The sequence below is a fragment of the Stigmatopora nigra genome, chromosome 1 (genome assembly GCF_051989575.1).
Source record: "Stigmatopora nigra isolate UIUO_SnigA chromosome 1, RoL_Snig_1.1, whole genome shotgun sequence".
Lineage (NCBI taxonomy): Eukaryota > Metazoa > Chordata > Actinopteri > Syngnathiformes > Syngnathidae > Stigmatopora > Stigmatopora nigra.
Genome location: NC_135508.1, coordinates 10718905 through 10734650, shown reverse-complemented (window position 1 = coordinate 10734650; position 15746 = coordinate 10718905). Strand labels below are relative to the sequence as shown.

At 38.5% G+C, this 15746-nt stretch overlaps 1 protein-coding gene across 1 annotated transcript; it reads left to right on the top strand.

The window, feature by feature from the left end:
- The first annotated feature begins 629 nt into the window (after positions 1–629).
- Positions 630–15439, top strand: ngfa (nerve growth factor a (beta polypeptide)). The gene is made up of 3 exons (XM_077723838.1): positions 630–803; positions 13497–13615; positions 14232–15439. Exon 3 carries the CDS (start codon positions 14243–14245, stop codon positions 15065–15067), a length of 825 nt encoding a protein of 274 aa, XP_077579964.1. The 5' UTR covers positions 630–803; positions 13497–13615; positions 14232–14242; the 3' UTR covers positions 15068–15439.
- The last annotated feature ends 307 nt before the right edge of the window (positions 15440–15746 follow it).

Genomic DNA, 15746 nt, shown 5'->3' with positions numbered 1-15746 from the left:
TGGCCGAGTGGTTATTAAAGATGCAGAGGTTGATTTTGTCTATTGACCTCAACAAGTAATAGGGTTTACTTTCAGATTGCACGAATATTGTGTCACATTTCTGACATACTTGTTGTAGTAGTCACCAAATATGTCCATCTGGAACAGTATTCTGGATATGAAACCATTATAATCTTTCAACCTTTGGTGACAAAGCATATGAACGCCTCATGAACTACTCATGTTTATGCGGAGATTTTACGAGAGCGGTTTTATTAATTTCCGCATGGTCAGTTTACTTAACGGGAAAAGAAAAACGTGGAATTCTAATGCTTAAAACTATGCTGATGCCAAATGTGCTTTTTATATCGTCAGTGATACCAGCATTGGCAAACCTGAGAGATATGTTCATTATATTTGACATTTTCCTTAATTAAATAAGCCGCAGATTAGTGTAGAGAAAGCTAAATGTATTTTAATGTTTGACATTGTTTCTCATTTCTCACTCGAAATGTTTTCCCTTTTGTGGCAGCAAATGGGAGTAGTCGGCACTAGGACCTGTGTAGGGAACAGAAGGAGGGAGGGTGCAGGATTGGGACTCTTGTTACTAAAGTTTTAGAACAATCCATTTTCCAAAGAGTGTGGGAGAGGGACAGACAGAGGTGAATGGCCACAGTTCTGGATGGACAGCTCTAAAATCAGGAGAAGGACCTGAATTTGGCATCATTTTTTTTTTTAAAGAGAGTGTGGTGGAATATAACAATAAATTTTTTGGGAAGTTTTCACTCCCTGGAGATAGAAAGGGAAGGAGCATTAACATTCTGGTGAGTTTTTAATTTGAAACATGAGCAAGTATGCTATGAAACATGGACAGAGAAAAGAAAAGTTGCAGAGATGCTGGCTTTTAGATTCCCCAACACCTGTTATTAAGTAAAAACAGAGGCTCTGAATTGACAGTGTGTTCAACATAAGTTTTCAGCTAATGAGAGAAACTTCAAAGGATACCAATTACTTGGGTCTCAGTAAACAAATTAGATGGGATGATGAATTTCACGTTTTCAAATAATAAATCTGACACTCATATTTGTAATAAACAAAATAAGGACCTGGTTAGGAGAAGACTGAGTAAATGGCTTTCTCCAAACCTCAATTGGAAGCAGCTTAGTATACTGAAAACCCCTCAGACATCAGGTTACCTTCTTTCTCCCTCACCTTTTATTTTCTATCTATCCGTCTCTCCCCCTTTCTGTCTCTCTCTCTCTCCCGCTCTCTCTCTCTCTTTCCCTCTCTGTCTGTCTGTCTTTCTTTCTCTCTCCGCTCAAATTACACAACCCTTGAAGGCCTTGTAGATTGTGATGAGCTCCAATGTCCGATTTGAAATATGCTGTTGAGGTTCCTTCTCATGCTTGTCTGGGTGGGGCCTAGCTGCAGACTCTAAGCTGGCTGTTGCCGTTTATACCTTGACAGGTATACTACATGTATTTTTCCCCCATCTGCTTGCATTCAAGTGTGTGTGCTTGTATGTGTGTGTGTGTGTGTTGAAGCACGACCTCATGCCTGCCACTCCTTCCAGCCAGGGAATTCCTTTTCCGACTTTGACAGGAAAGGAATGCCACCCAAATTTACTAGACATCCTCAAACAGTCATTACAAACTGGAGGCCTCCCACAACCAATCTCATGTTTATGTTTCTAGATTAAATGGGTTCTATTAAAGGTATTTTGACCACTTATTTGTGAATTTCATGTAAAAGCTTTACATCTCAATATACTCGTATCATGAAAATAAAAGTTTTCAATTGAATTCACTGTCATTAAAGCCACAAAGATTAACGTTTTGCCATTTAAAAAAAAATCCTAAACAAATATGAGAATTGTTCAGAACTCAGTAAGTCAGATGCATTTCGTCTATAAGTACATGAAAGTCTTTCACGTCAACAAATCAAAATAGAATGAATGATCCACACTTTTTCTCCCAAAACAGGCGTCATCTGAACCCTCCAAAGATCCAACAGAAACATAGAAATCTAGTCAAACTCTTTCCAGAACAGCAGCAGCTGTGGTTACTGCTGCAAAGGGGGACTATCTTTCTCTTGCTTCAATTTTCTCAGATGTGTGGTCTGGCTTTATGTGAGACATGTGAGAAAAATATGACAAAAATATGCAGCAGAGTTTAAACTGAAATTGCCTAGTATGAGAAATAAAAGAAACATTATAAAGTAAAAAAGTGTAATGAAAAATTAAAGAAATATATTTGGTTTCTATTAACAAAGTAATAATGTTATAAGTTTATTCACAGTGTATTTTAATTGGTACCATGTGCTCTTAATGCTTGCTACTGCTGTTAAAAGCTAAAAGCTTTGACTTTTTCATCTCTAAATTGAGCCATTTTTCCTGTTCCTTTTAGAACAATTCTTAAACCTCAACTGCAGTGAACAAATAAAGAACAGGAGTATGAATGCAAGGCAGATGGACAGTTTTCCAGTGCAGACAAAGATGACTATGATTATTCATGACCAACTCAGGTTTCTTTTGAAACTGACTCACAGTTTAGGCTTGCATCGAAGAGGTTAGGAGAGTTGCCTATAAATAAAATGAAACAACAACAATAACAACACTATATCAATCTAAAAGTTTGAGTTTTCATATCTTTTAGAAGGCCATTTCAATTTTGACTCTACTTTCACCTGTGCAGTAAATGTCGGTTATCACCCGAGATGCTTCTTAATGGGCGGCCATTTATCTGCCAGTTTTAAAAAGGCAGAAAGGGTGGAATTCCACTGATAAACCTGTAAGCAGCATGCATGGCAGTGATGCTTACTCATTGAATGTAGGTGGGCACCTGATTGAGAATTCATGCAGTTATCTGGGATGTTTTCAAGTTTCTACGTGACACTAAACAGGATAGGGGGCTGAAAATCTTCCTTCATACATTATTGATACAAATTGATCATTTTTACAGTTTGCTTGGTAGAATAATAGAAAACACCGGTACTTAAAATAATGAAAATGCAAGTTTAGTAGTAGAAATTCATTTGAAAATGGCCATTGTAGTAATAACTCTGTCTTTTTTTTTTTTAAAGCGCTATGGCGACACTCGGAGTCATGTAAAAGTTTGTAATGACTTGGAACAGTGATCGTAATTATTTTTACGGAATAATGGATCTGGATAAAGTAGTCTAAAAAATGGCAAACAGTGGCACAAGATGGTTTGACATCTGGGAGAGTGACAGTTGCCTGTGAAACACGCATCAAATCACATGTTATGTGATTACTTTTTGCTTGTATTCAGTGTATTGCCATTCATGGGCACATTAATGATGATCAGATGTAAGAGAGACATTTTCATCTCAGGTGATTTTCTATTGAGCTAAAACACTCATTCAACTCAACATTCAAATTAGGTGCAATGACCGGTAAACCATTAAATGGTTTGTGTCTATTATATGAATGACTTGTTACAACTACCCAAACAATCTTTCCTTTCTCTAAAACCTAGTTTGACAAATCTGCAGATTGGTTGCAAGTCAATTATTCCAACTTGTCAGCATGATTTTTCCAGAGTGCTGACAACTTAAATCACACTGTTATTTTTTGCACCATGCTGCTTTCAACCACACACTCTCTCTCTATCCTCACTGTTTCCTTAACAGCCACACTGGCTACCAAAACAACATCTTCTGTTTAAATTGCCTCAAGCATTTTGAAGTGATCCAGTCTGAGGCATGAAAATACATTCCAACGGAGAGCATATTTTTAATAAGAGGATTTAAAAATGTATATAAACAACCAGTAACTAAAGAAAAAAATCCCACTACCCTCTATGTATCAGAAAATATCAACCAATAAGAAGAAATAAAAATCATTAAAAATAAGGGTAACGCTGGATCAGATAGATTATTAACTTCATTCCTTTTCTATACTGTGTTTTTGCTTGGTGTGATCATTTGTGTTACCGGTAGTATTGCCTCTTGTCCTTTGTCAAACTATGCTTGTTTGATTATTCTGTCAAAATTACGTCAATATACGTACATCTAAAAAAAAGTGTGTGTGGGCTCTGAACATATGGTGTAAGGTAAACCATTTGAGGTGTTCTAACTGTGATCAGCGGAGAGGTTACAGGTCAAAGTTCGACTTCAGGGTTACGCTATTTGTTGGTGGAGAGAAACTGAGATCTGGAGGTCGGTGAGAGCAAGACACAAGCAATCATTTCTGTCACTGACTCCTTTATAAACCTCTCAACTTTTTTTCTCCTTTGTATTGGACCAAAGTATCAAGGAATTTGCTGTTTTCTCGTGCCATTTGGTGTTCACACAGGCCAAGATTAAAATATTTCAGTCACTATATTTCCCACAATGAATGAGTTGGTACTGTCATTAACTTTTAACCATTAAATACATTTTTAAACGTCATCGTCATCTTCAGTTTTCAATCTTGGGCTGTTAATTATGCTATATTTGCCATGTTATTGGTGGGATTTAACTTCAGATATTGGATTCTAATATTAATAACTGTTTGGTATCAAGTAAAAATACTTAATTATGAAAAATCTGGAAAAAGTCAGTCATATTTTTTTAAGTTAATGCCATCAACCTATCTTAGTTGTGACTTTATGTTGTGTCTTGTTTTTAATTCTGCATTAGTGCACTGCATCTTGCAAATTCTTTTTTTTAGTGGACATCTGTGTTTCATTACTTTTATAAACGCATCATGGGATAATTTGAGGTCACTATACAAATGGGAAGATAAACTATGGCTCAACATGGCATTGTAACGAGAAAAACATGCAAATAGCATGAACTGAACAAATTGCAAATAATATAAGATGAAAAAAAGAACTGGATAAAACAAAGTGAATCAATAAAGTCAACAACAATAGCAGGAAAAAGGAAATCAAAACAGTCATGTTTATTGACAAAATGAGCCACAGATGAGAATGCTTGGGCTCTGATTGGTTAGTTGGAGAATGAGGGGCCGACAGAAAAAAAGTTTAAACTTTGAATTGTAAACTTAACGATCTTGTCCGCAAACAAAAAAAATCCCAATGCTAACGAGAATAAATACTTCAGTTTCAAGATCACAACAATAGAAAAAAATATTTGGACCCATATGTTTCCCATATAAACCTGATTTCCCAGCTTTAAAAAGAAATCTTTGTATTCATAAGAAACCACTAATTTCAGTGTACAGCTTTGCATTCAACAATTCTGATGGCTATGACAGCCTGTTTTGAGAGTTGACCACCAAATGTGGAATCTGTTGATTCCTCCCACGTCTGTTGCGTGAACGTAAATCAGTTAATTGGTGTAAAAAATTGAAATTATTCCAACTAAATTTCACTGTTGTAGTCCAAATGTGCTATTCCATTTTCAAATGTTTCTCTCAAGTACTGTTGACTTGCACACGTAGATGGCATATCACCTATTTCTTGTTTGGACACGAAATTGACTTGCTGCTACCAGGACCCGAGAATTTTTTTTTGTTTTGTCTAAAGCTGTGAAACATTTACGTTCAAATAATTTATTTTTAGATGGCACAGTGGAAAATGGTTAGCACAGAGAGAAATCGAGGTTTCAATCCCTGGTGGATTCCCACCAAAGCCTACGAGGGTTTTCTTCATTCTAAGAAAAATGCTAGGTAGGTTGATTGGACACTATATAGTGGCCAAGTATGATTAGTGTGCATGCAGGGTTGGTAATCTCTTTGGCTGGCAACCAATTCAGGGTGCCTGTTTTTGGCTGGGACAAGGTAGGAATATATAATTTATCAGTCACATTCTGTAGAATGTTTTTGGTTGTTGGTGGTAGTAGCAGTTGACATTTACATAATGTTATACTACTCATCAGAGTAAAGTATGATCAATTGGAGACAGGAGAAAAGTGATTCTTGAGGAGTGCGGTCTGTACAAGTTAGTGACAAGTGTCTACATATGTGAGCATAAGTATGTTTGTTTTGGATACACATCAAACACACACACACGCCTTAGCCCCGAGTCTCCTTGCACAAATGCGGCCGCATATCATTCAATTATGTGGCTTATGTCAAACTGGAATACATACGATGGTTGACAAAGAGTCATTGTCTCCTACACAACTGGAAATTAGTCAAGAATAGTTATTAGCTATAGCAAGTATAGGTACTTTGTATCCCTTTCTTGATTTCCATGGGTTTTTTAGAGGAAGACATTTTTGTCAGCTTTATCCTCAGTGACGCCTCAACCATTTGTGCTTTAACGCCAGGTCATACTGGGAGCTATACGTTCTTGTGGGTGTAGATGTGCTCACAGGCAAATATGGCATGCCGCGAACAGACGGAGTGCGGGACTGGGAGGTCCCACTCGGACAGGTGGTTGGCATCAGTTTGAGGGGGAGCAAGACACAGTTACGGTTGGGGGTGTAGAAGATTAGGACCCAGCAGCGTGGACACAGGCGGGAAGAGATGACAGAACGATGTGGAGACCACACAGAATAGAAAACGACCTGGTTATGTCTTTAAAAAAAAAAAAAAAGAGGCCGACTGTAGTCAAAAAAAGGGGAAGCAATAAAAACTGAATTGAAATCGAGAGTCATTACAAGGTGGTTTATTACCGTACACCACAGAGGGCAGGGGGAGCAATGAAGAGAGACTTAGCAATTATTCAGTTTGAACCTGTGAAAGATTTATTTACACAGAAATCTCGTGACTCCTAATAAACTCTAATAAAACACCTATATTTTTCGTCAGAGTCCATACAAGTCCTACACACCCAAACTTAGAGGATATACCCCAAAGAATCTTCATTGTTCCTGCAACCAGGCCAATAAAAGAAGCAGGCTATTCCTGAACATGTGACATGAAAGTGAAGACAACAACTTACTCCACAATTAACTTTCTGAAATAATTTTTCCAAAAAGGCAAACAAACTTCTGACTTTGCATGCAAAGTCTATTTCCCTCCATAGAAGTCCCAATACATTGTAACTTGAGTAGTCTGCACCTTGATTTGTTATTATAAAAGACCTTCAAGTATGTGTGTAGTAAAACATTTCTATAAATGTAAATGAAATATCTTCTGCTCTGCTTTATCTCCTCAATCGATCTGTACTGTGGGGATGACTCATGTTTAAGGCGCAATGCCTTTAATTCCTCGTCACGTAGAAGAGTAAATATTCAAAGAAAGCTATGCATGCATACATACCGTAATGTATGACGCATAACATACCTATTTCATGCATGGTTCCCCTCCCCTGCTCCTGGCATCAGATGTCAGCACAGCGTAAGACAGGCGTCATGGAAAAATGACGTGTCCCAAGATGCAGGAGGTGGTTTGGGATTAGTCTTCCTTGGTGCTGTGATTACGTTGTTTTTTTTCCCCAAAAAATGTGTTTTTAAACAACAAATGTAATGTAGCCCTACAATAAATGGATTAAATAAAACACTGAATAACTCCTACTATTTCCACACATGAATTAATCTATCAAAAAGGTGATATTAGGCATAAGGCCATGGATTGTGTACTTCGGTGGGGTCTTTTTTTCTAACCCTCCAGGTAATCCTCGATTGAACTAGTACCGTTTATATATATACACTCATAAATTTCCCGATGGTTATTAAATTTTTCAAAACAACAGGAACACACCCTCTGCACAGTATGGCTGCTTATTGTAAGGGTTTTTCTTGTATTCTTTTTTTTTTTCACAGATTACCTCACACCTGAAGCGGATTCCATTTACCAGTGTCTATATTATGCTTACTGAACAGTCTAAAGAAAAAATTCTGAGTGACACAGTAGTCATTAATCTTCATCTAAAAATTTTCAAGTGGTCAGATTCTAAAGTTAGTGTTTGCTCTCTGGGAATCCATGACTAAATATGCAACATATGCTGAAACAGCTTTGGTGGACCTTTCCGATAGGTGGAACAAAGATATTGTTCTTATTTTAAATATAAGCCAATGTGTCCCTAAGTACTATATTGCACTTCTATTTCTTAGTTTACAAATGTTCCTTTATCTGTTCATTGTCCACCCTCTGTTGCCTGTTGCCTCTCCCCATCCCTTGATATTTCTGACTCCTTCCTCTCCCTTCTTCTTCATTCTCTGGGTCTCAAGGAGAAGCTGGCTTTTGTACTGAAACACTCAAATTCTCATCAGGAAGGGGGAGTCATATTGGAAGATTTAATACTTGTCTTGAGCATATCCTTCGATGTGAAGGTCGTAAGAAAACAAAAGTCTGGAATACACGTTAAGTATTGTACTCCAATGAGTGCTGTTTTAGTACTGGGCCAGTCATCAGGAAGTAGGGATAGGCTTGGCTCCAACAAGTGGATGATGGAACATTGAAGGCCTCATTAGCAAGGTGATTGTGTTTAAAATGAGGTTTTGGTTCACGGCCAGCGTAACCTCTCATGTCTGGATTCTCTTTACGATGCAAAACAGAAGTCAAGTTTATTATAGGGATATAAAACGAGTTGAGATCACCGTCAATAATGTGTCATCACATTCAGAGCGTGATGAATTTATACTGAGCCTGTTGTTATGTAAGAAAGCCTACAATTCAATTTGTCTGCAATAAACAAAGCCATATGATATAAGGGCGTAATACGTTATTAATAAAAAAAATGTGTTACCTGGGAAAGATGCAAAATCTGGAACAGAGCATGAAAATTGGTATAACAGATGCAACTGAATACAAGTTGTTGGCAGTGAACTAAAGGTTTAAAATATACAATCATGGAAGCAAAATTCATGAGTGGAATTACAACATAAAGGGCTTTTCAAGGAATCTATTTCATTTTAAATGAAATTCAGCAAACCAATCAACCACATTAAATACATCATTAATAAAAGCGCTAACTTCCTTTATGAGTATTTCAAACTGCTGTGTTTTTCTGCCAGTGGGGAGAGAGAGGCAGTTAAATATTTCTGATAGCTAGAAGGTTGTCTGGCCACACAAAAGTTGTGTTGAGTCCTTGCCGAGTGCTCCTCATTGAATGAATTTAAACTCATGGGTTGCATATCTTATTTCGATACTGTACAGTATACAACTAAAGTATGTCTGACCACTTGATCTTTTGGTAAGCACATTGGCATCCGAGATGAACATGTACACGTCTAATTATGCTGTTGAATGTTTGCGCTGTCGGCAATGAAATGAGAACAAATCCCATATGAGCAGGATTTTTTTTCTTCAGCCAGGCACAAAGTGGAACATACCATTGTTTGTAACAACAAAATGAAAAAGCATCGAGGTCAGGGAACCTCCATGTTTTTCTATTTAGATGAAAATGTTGCGTTTTTCACATAATCAATTTAGAAGAAGTCGATGTGAAATTGCATTAATGTGAATGATGATGTTGTTGATGATGATGATGAAGGTTTTGACAGAACTATAAAAATTGCTTAAGCAGTAGCTTTTTTTCCCCCGCAGAAGTGTTGGAAATCAGATCTGAATGGATATGGAAAACATCCAATTACGGGATATACTAATTTTCAGGTTTTTTTTATATTATTATTATTTTCCCCCAGCACCAAATATCAAAAGAAAAAATAGCGATTGTTGGGATTCAGATCTGCATTGATATTTGAAAAGTCTAAGTAATGCATAAACTAATCTATATAGTTTTGTTGATTAAAGTAGTATGGCACTTTACTGGGGTCTTGGTTAAAAGTCTGTCAGGTTTCAGCCGTCAGAAAATGAATGGAAGATCACTGTGGGAAAAAAAGCAAACTTTTTTTATCTCATTAAAGTCACAAGTGTGTTAGAAACTATTGAAGCTGACTGTAAGTGAGAGGTAGGGTGCATCCTGGACTGCTCATTTGCAGGCCACATATGGTACAAGGAGACAACCATTTAAACTCACTGCTTAAAAAGTGTAAAATGTCAGTGTAAAATGAATATTGATTTAGGAATGGAGGAATAAGTCCAATTCTGAGAAATGGGAAAGCCTGCCATCTAGCATATTTCACTTGTTGTAAAATGTTACAATACTAATACCGGAAAAATCCACAAGATTAAGCCCAGTGCTTTGTTTTTATTAAGGCATTGGTTCCCAGGAAAACATAAGTTTGATATGATTGATGTATTTTATTAAAATGTTAACAGATTTGCTGCTCCTGGAGGTGTCGGTTTTGGAATTTGAACAATGTGATCCAGTGTCTTCTTATAAATATGATTGCCTTTTGTGTTTGTTTGTGACCTGGTCACAGTTTGATATCCAAGTCCCTTTTCAATTGGTGAAAAGACCTGTTGAAAGGCAATTACTTTATCTGCAAAATGTGGCCTAGGGGTCATTATTCATCATTCTTGTACTGTATCTGTCTATTTCAGTTGCTACACGCCCACTCATCTTTGGGAATGCAATTGTGGCTGTGGAGATGCCAAAAGCCTTGTATAGCTAGAGGAATAAATAGTTTGAATAGTATAGAGCGAACAAGCCAACTGGCCGCTGCCAAGCCACGCAGTTAGATGATATAAAAGCACCCACGTCTTGTAGTTTAGACAGTAATGCAACTGCAATTATAAAATTGAAAGTAAAAGCGGGTATAAACATTAGAGTCGTTAATGTTGCAATAAGCATGAAATATTAATACTGAGACTGAATGTTGAAGGCATTAAATGATGAAATCAAAGCTAAATATTTTCCATATTTCTCTATTCAATATATTGACATAATAGTGCAGCTTTTTTTAAAAGGAGCGACAAGAAATGTGATATGTGGTAGCAATTGTATGAACCAACAGTGGGAAAAAAGCTGTGAAATAAATACAAAAAGTAAGCATATAGTAATGAGAATTTATATTTTTAAAAAACTTCATTTAATTGGGACAATTCCATAATTTCTGGCGGAAGCCAATGTTTCATAAACATTGAAACGCCTTGTTTTAAATTATGTTGAATTATAATTTCTAATTTGTCACTTTTTCAAATGATAATAATCAAAAAAATAAATAAATACTGGGAGATTTTTGCTTAATATTGCGTTGATACAGCAGATGTTGCATGACATCAGTTTGAATAATAAGAACCATATGGCCGACTTGCATTAATGTGGCATTAATTTCAAAGAGATGACTCGTCTAAACATTTCTCATTTTCGTCCCATTAAAGAGAGATTTCTAATACATTTAGGAATTCAGTTTGGTTTAGACATACAGGGTCAATTCCTCATCATCGTCCCATAACGCAAATGTGACGATGTCATTCATATTTACCCCAAAATGAATATTATCTGGTCTTTAATATCCATGACTGATGGAAATATTTAATGTCCCAGAGTGTGTGGGTGTGAAAACGGGTGTGTCGATCGGACAATCATCACCCAAATAATAATTTCCTGCGGAAGAAAGGACGGAGGAAGTGCCTTGAACTCGTTTGACGAGAGACGCGGCGAAAACATTTGACTTCCTCTCCATTTCCTCGCTCTATTGCCACGACTGTCAACCTCGCTTTCACGCTGTCTGATTATCTGGGGCTGCTGTCGGCACCCACCGATGTGTTTTCTCCTGTAAGCTGTTGACAAGCTTCTTTAGAACTGTTCAGTGCGACAGTTCATTTCATCATGCTCTTGACCTCCAACACATTCAAACATTTGGCAGGATGCAAAAGTCAAACACGCGCCTAACCAACAAACCAAAATGAGAATTGGTGATCATCATCACCTCATTCCACATAGTCAGGATATGTCAATGTGGACTAAGTAATTTTGCAAGTTGTGAACAAGCAGCAACGTGACTGTAGGCCTATATTACGTCTTCTGTTATGCATTGTTTTGATAAAAATGCGATGAAAGGAATTATCCGTTGATGAGAGTCTTGGTGAGTCACAGCAAGCAAATGATCCTCATTTACAGTAAGAGAGAAGGGACGGAAAATTATAAACATCCTCTATAGTACCAATTTAGACCATACAAGGTATGACTCATAAAAGCCATACTGTATAACTCCTTTGTTTATGCTGGACTATATTAATGTAATGTGAAGCATCATGTGGTGGTCACTGGTGAAATGTTTGCAAATTTGTTTAAGGAGAACATTTGTTATCATAGGAATGGTACATGGGAGCAAGACTATTTGGTGTCTATCTTTAGACCATTACCAAGGCAGACCCTCACAAATCATTCTATTTCACCTTTATCTGAATGTGATGATATTGTGATGTTGAATGTAGGAAAAAATCCTTCAATGGACCATTTTGAGTTGTTTTCAGTTCCAGATGTATTTAGTATACATACATTGTGGTTGAAACATTACCCTTTAAAAATCACAGTACGCAAACTATTTCCACAGTGAAAGTGTTTGGTTTCAACAAACAATAAAAGCACGCACGCAGCATCGGGAGCACGGCCAAACTCCCGTTCCGGAAATCTTAAAATCTCAGGAACATCTTACGAGGTTGTTTATGCAGGTGTGGTGGCCCATTCAGCATTTGTTATGTCCTTACTTCCTTCGTCTTTGTATTTCAGAGTGATAAAAACAGCCCAATGATGGGGTGAGGAATTAATCCTCTAAAATCAGGGGTGAGCTCAAAACCACACTGACCCTTGTGCTCCCACAGCAGCATTTGAGTTAACTCCAATGACTTTAAACACAAGCCACATATTTTTACCATTACAGGTCTCTTGGCGTAGATTTTTTCCTTTTTTCTTTTTGGAGGGAGCCACACGTCAGCCTGGATCAATCAACTAATTGCATGTTTGGACCAGATCCATTTTTTTGCCTCCATTGAGTTAAAGCCAAAACAGTGGTAGCTCAAAATATACCTCCATCATATTACACATTTGGAAGTAGGGAAATATTCAATGCAGTAATAAAGACTACATCTCTTTTGGTGTGTTTTTTTAGAACTGGTATTCGGCATGTGTGCCTTGGAAAACGTTCCAATTTACCAGAATTCATCCCCAAAACAGAAACAGATCTCTGTTCAACAATCTATGCCAGCGGGTTATAGTGACATGAATAAAACAAATACGTCATGGATAAATACAAAGTATACAAAGACAAATACACACACACAACTTGCATTTTTTTTAAGTGAATTTAAACCATTTTTTTAATCATTTCAATATCAGTCCAGGACTTTTACCCTTTGGTTGTTTGCAGGGATGTTTTCTGCAATGTACAACGTAGAGATGAACAGAGTGGAATTTGTCGAACAATGTTCCTTTCCCATGAAAAACTTTAAATGAAGCGGTTATCTTTTGGCTTGATGACATATAAATACTAATATCATTTGCTTAGGGTTTTTGTGCCCCCTTGTGTATAAGAAACGCAAGACAGTTGGAAGGGGAACTCTTGGAAAAATTATCCTCTCCTCTCGTTTTCTGAACTGCTTTATCCTCATTAGGTTCGCGGTGGGTGCTGGAGCCAATCCCATCTGACTCCGGGCCAGAGCCAATCGCAGGGCACATAATATTTGGAACATATTTTTAATAGGTCACGGTGGGCTAAATTATAATAGGTACTTTTGAGACATTGCAAATGATTTAGTAATCAGAAGTCTAAATTATGAATTGTAAATGTGTGTTTGGTTTTCTTCTTAATAGTTTCTGCGTGTCGCAGAGCTGTGGTTCGGGGGGGTCCAGATGACAGGCATGAGGGGGCCGGCCTGCACTTGAGAGAGAGTCCACTGTGGGCTCCCACTTTAACTGGACTTATTCCACAGGTGCGTCTTTTTGGGGGTGAAAATGTTGTTTTCTACTGCCAAACACAGAGTAGTCTATATTTTCCGTTTCCTAACATGCAACAAAAAATAAATAAATAAAACATTACACTACTACTACATACTATGTATGCTACCCCATATACCAAGTGTCTAAAGAAGAATACAGGCCTCAGTGGCAAAATTGCTAAGCAAACAAAATAAATATTGAAAAATGTTAGCCTATTTGAGAGGGAAGTCATGCCAAATGGAAAATGGTAAACTTGAATAATAAAATTGACACCTGTGGATGATAGCAGCAATTGAATCCCCATTTTAAAAAGCTCAGGGGCACAACTTGAGCTGCTCCTCCATTCAAACGCCTCAACTAAACCAGCCAGTGAGTATGGAATAGCTGTGTGATGTCTCAAACACCACACACACAAAAAAAATCAAATAAAACCGTATCCTTGGGGATACAATTACAATATGTAGTATAACAGTTAGTTTCAGTCAGGTCTACATATTGATATAGTTTGATTACGGTTAGAAAAAAAATGTGGCGAATCATGTCGAGTAGCCTTACATTAAGTTGAGAGCAATGTTTAGAAAAATGTTTAATCTACTGCATTGTTCTCAGGACGAGTGCCCATGAGGTCGTCACCACTGGTCCTGGTCCTCCTGATCGGCGCCCAGGCTGTACTGAACATGGGAGGTGGACTGGCCCAGTTTGCCGGGAAAGCCAACCACAAAGCGGGACAGCAGACGAAAGCCAATCACTCAGTCGGACAGCAGCGGCAGACGGCCTTGCTGACAGCTGATGTTCACAGGACCAGCCACCACAGGACCAAGCGGCGTCACCGGGAAGCCTCGCACATCCCTGACCCCTCCGTAACTGTGGTTGACCCCAAGCTTTTTTCCAAGAGACGGTACCGTTCCTCACCGAGGGTTGTCTTCAGTGAAGTACCGCCGTCACACGACGCCCTGGAGGGCGAGGGCTATGACATTGAAGGAGTGCGGGGGATTCGAGTGAAGCGCAGAGCAGGCTTGCACAACATGCACAGAGGAGAGTACTCGGTGTGCGACAGCATTAACACCTGGGTGGGCAACATGACCCGGGCCACAGACATCGCTGGGAATGAAGTGACCGTGCTGCCCAACGTCACAATCAACAATGTGGTGAAGAAGCAATTCTTCTATGAGACTACCTGCCGGACCCCAACGCGAAGGGGCTCGGGATTAGTAAAGGGAGGAAAGATGGGAGGGCGAGGTGGCAAACAGAGCTCCAAAGCGAGCAATTCGGGCTGTCTCGGCATTGACAGTCGCCACTGGAACTCCTATTGCACCAACACACACATATTTGTGAGTGCCCTCACTAGCTTCAAGGAACGGACAGCTTGGCGTTTCATCCGCATCAACGCGGCATGCGTGTGTGTACTCAGCAGGAAGTCTTGGGCGGGCCGGCTGGTACACTGACTGGGTGGGGTTGGCCCTGGTCTACCCGGCTATTAACCGAGCCTACAAATTTTACCTGAACGACCACTACGTCTTTATTGCCAATACTGTATTCCTTGTCCCCGCCCTCACACTTACACACAAATACACATGGGTACAGACAGGGCTTCTTCGTTTCAGCCCCGTGGCCCCCCTGCCCCTCACCCTACCTCAGCCCAAAAAGTCCTAATAGGGACTGCATGTTATATTTATGGGTTTTACAGTAAAGTATGAAATTATACAGTACATGTATGTGTGCGTGTGTGTGTGTGTATATATACACACTTAAAATGAACAGCTGTTGTTGTTGTTGTGTTGTTGTCCTTTATGTTATTTATTCAACACATATGTCCTTGCCTGGTTTGTTTTGTCAGTTTTAAGTATGCACATTCAGAATTTTCACATGAATGATGGATAAAAGAAAATGACCAATTCAACAGTTTTTTTATTGGCTTTATGTGCTTCTTTTTCATCCCAATAATCAGTTTACTGTTTCATTGTCCTCAATCCACACTTTATAAGAGCAAGACCAGACCAAGAATCTTTTAATTTGAGAACGAGAGAAGACCATCGGACCGGCGACCGAGTGAAGACCGGGATTTTGGGGAGTTACAACCAAAATAACACCAAGACCTTCCAAATATGGTTTCCACCAAGAAAG

Excerpts from the sequence above, each read along its gene's own strand:
- ngfa (XM_077723838.1), top strand. The coding sequence starts at position 14,243 with ATGAGGTCGTCACCACTGGTCCTGGTCCTCCTGATCGGCGCCCAGGCT.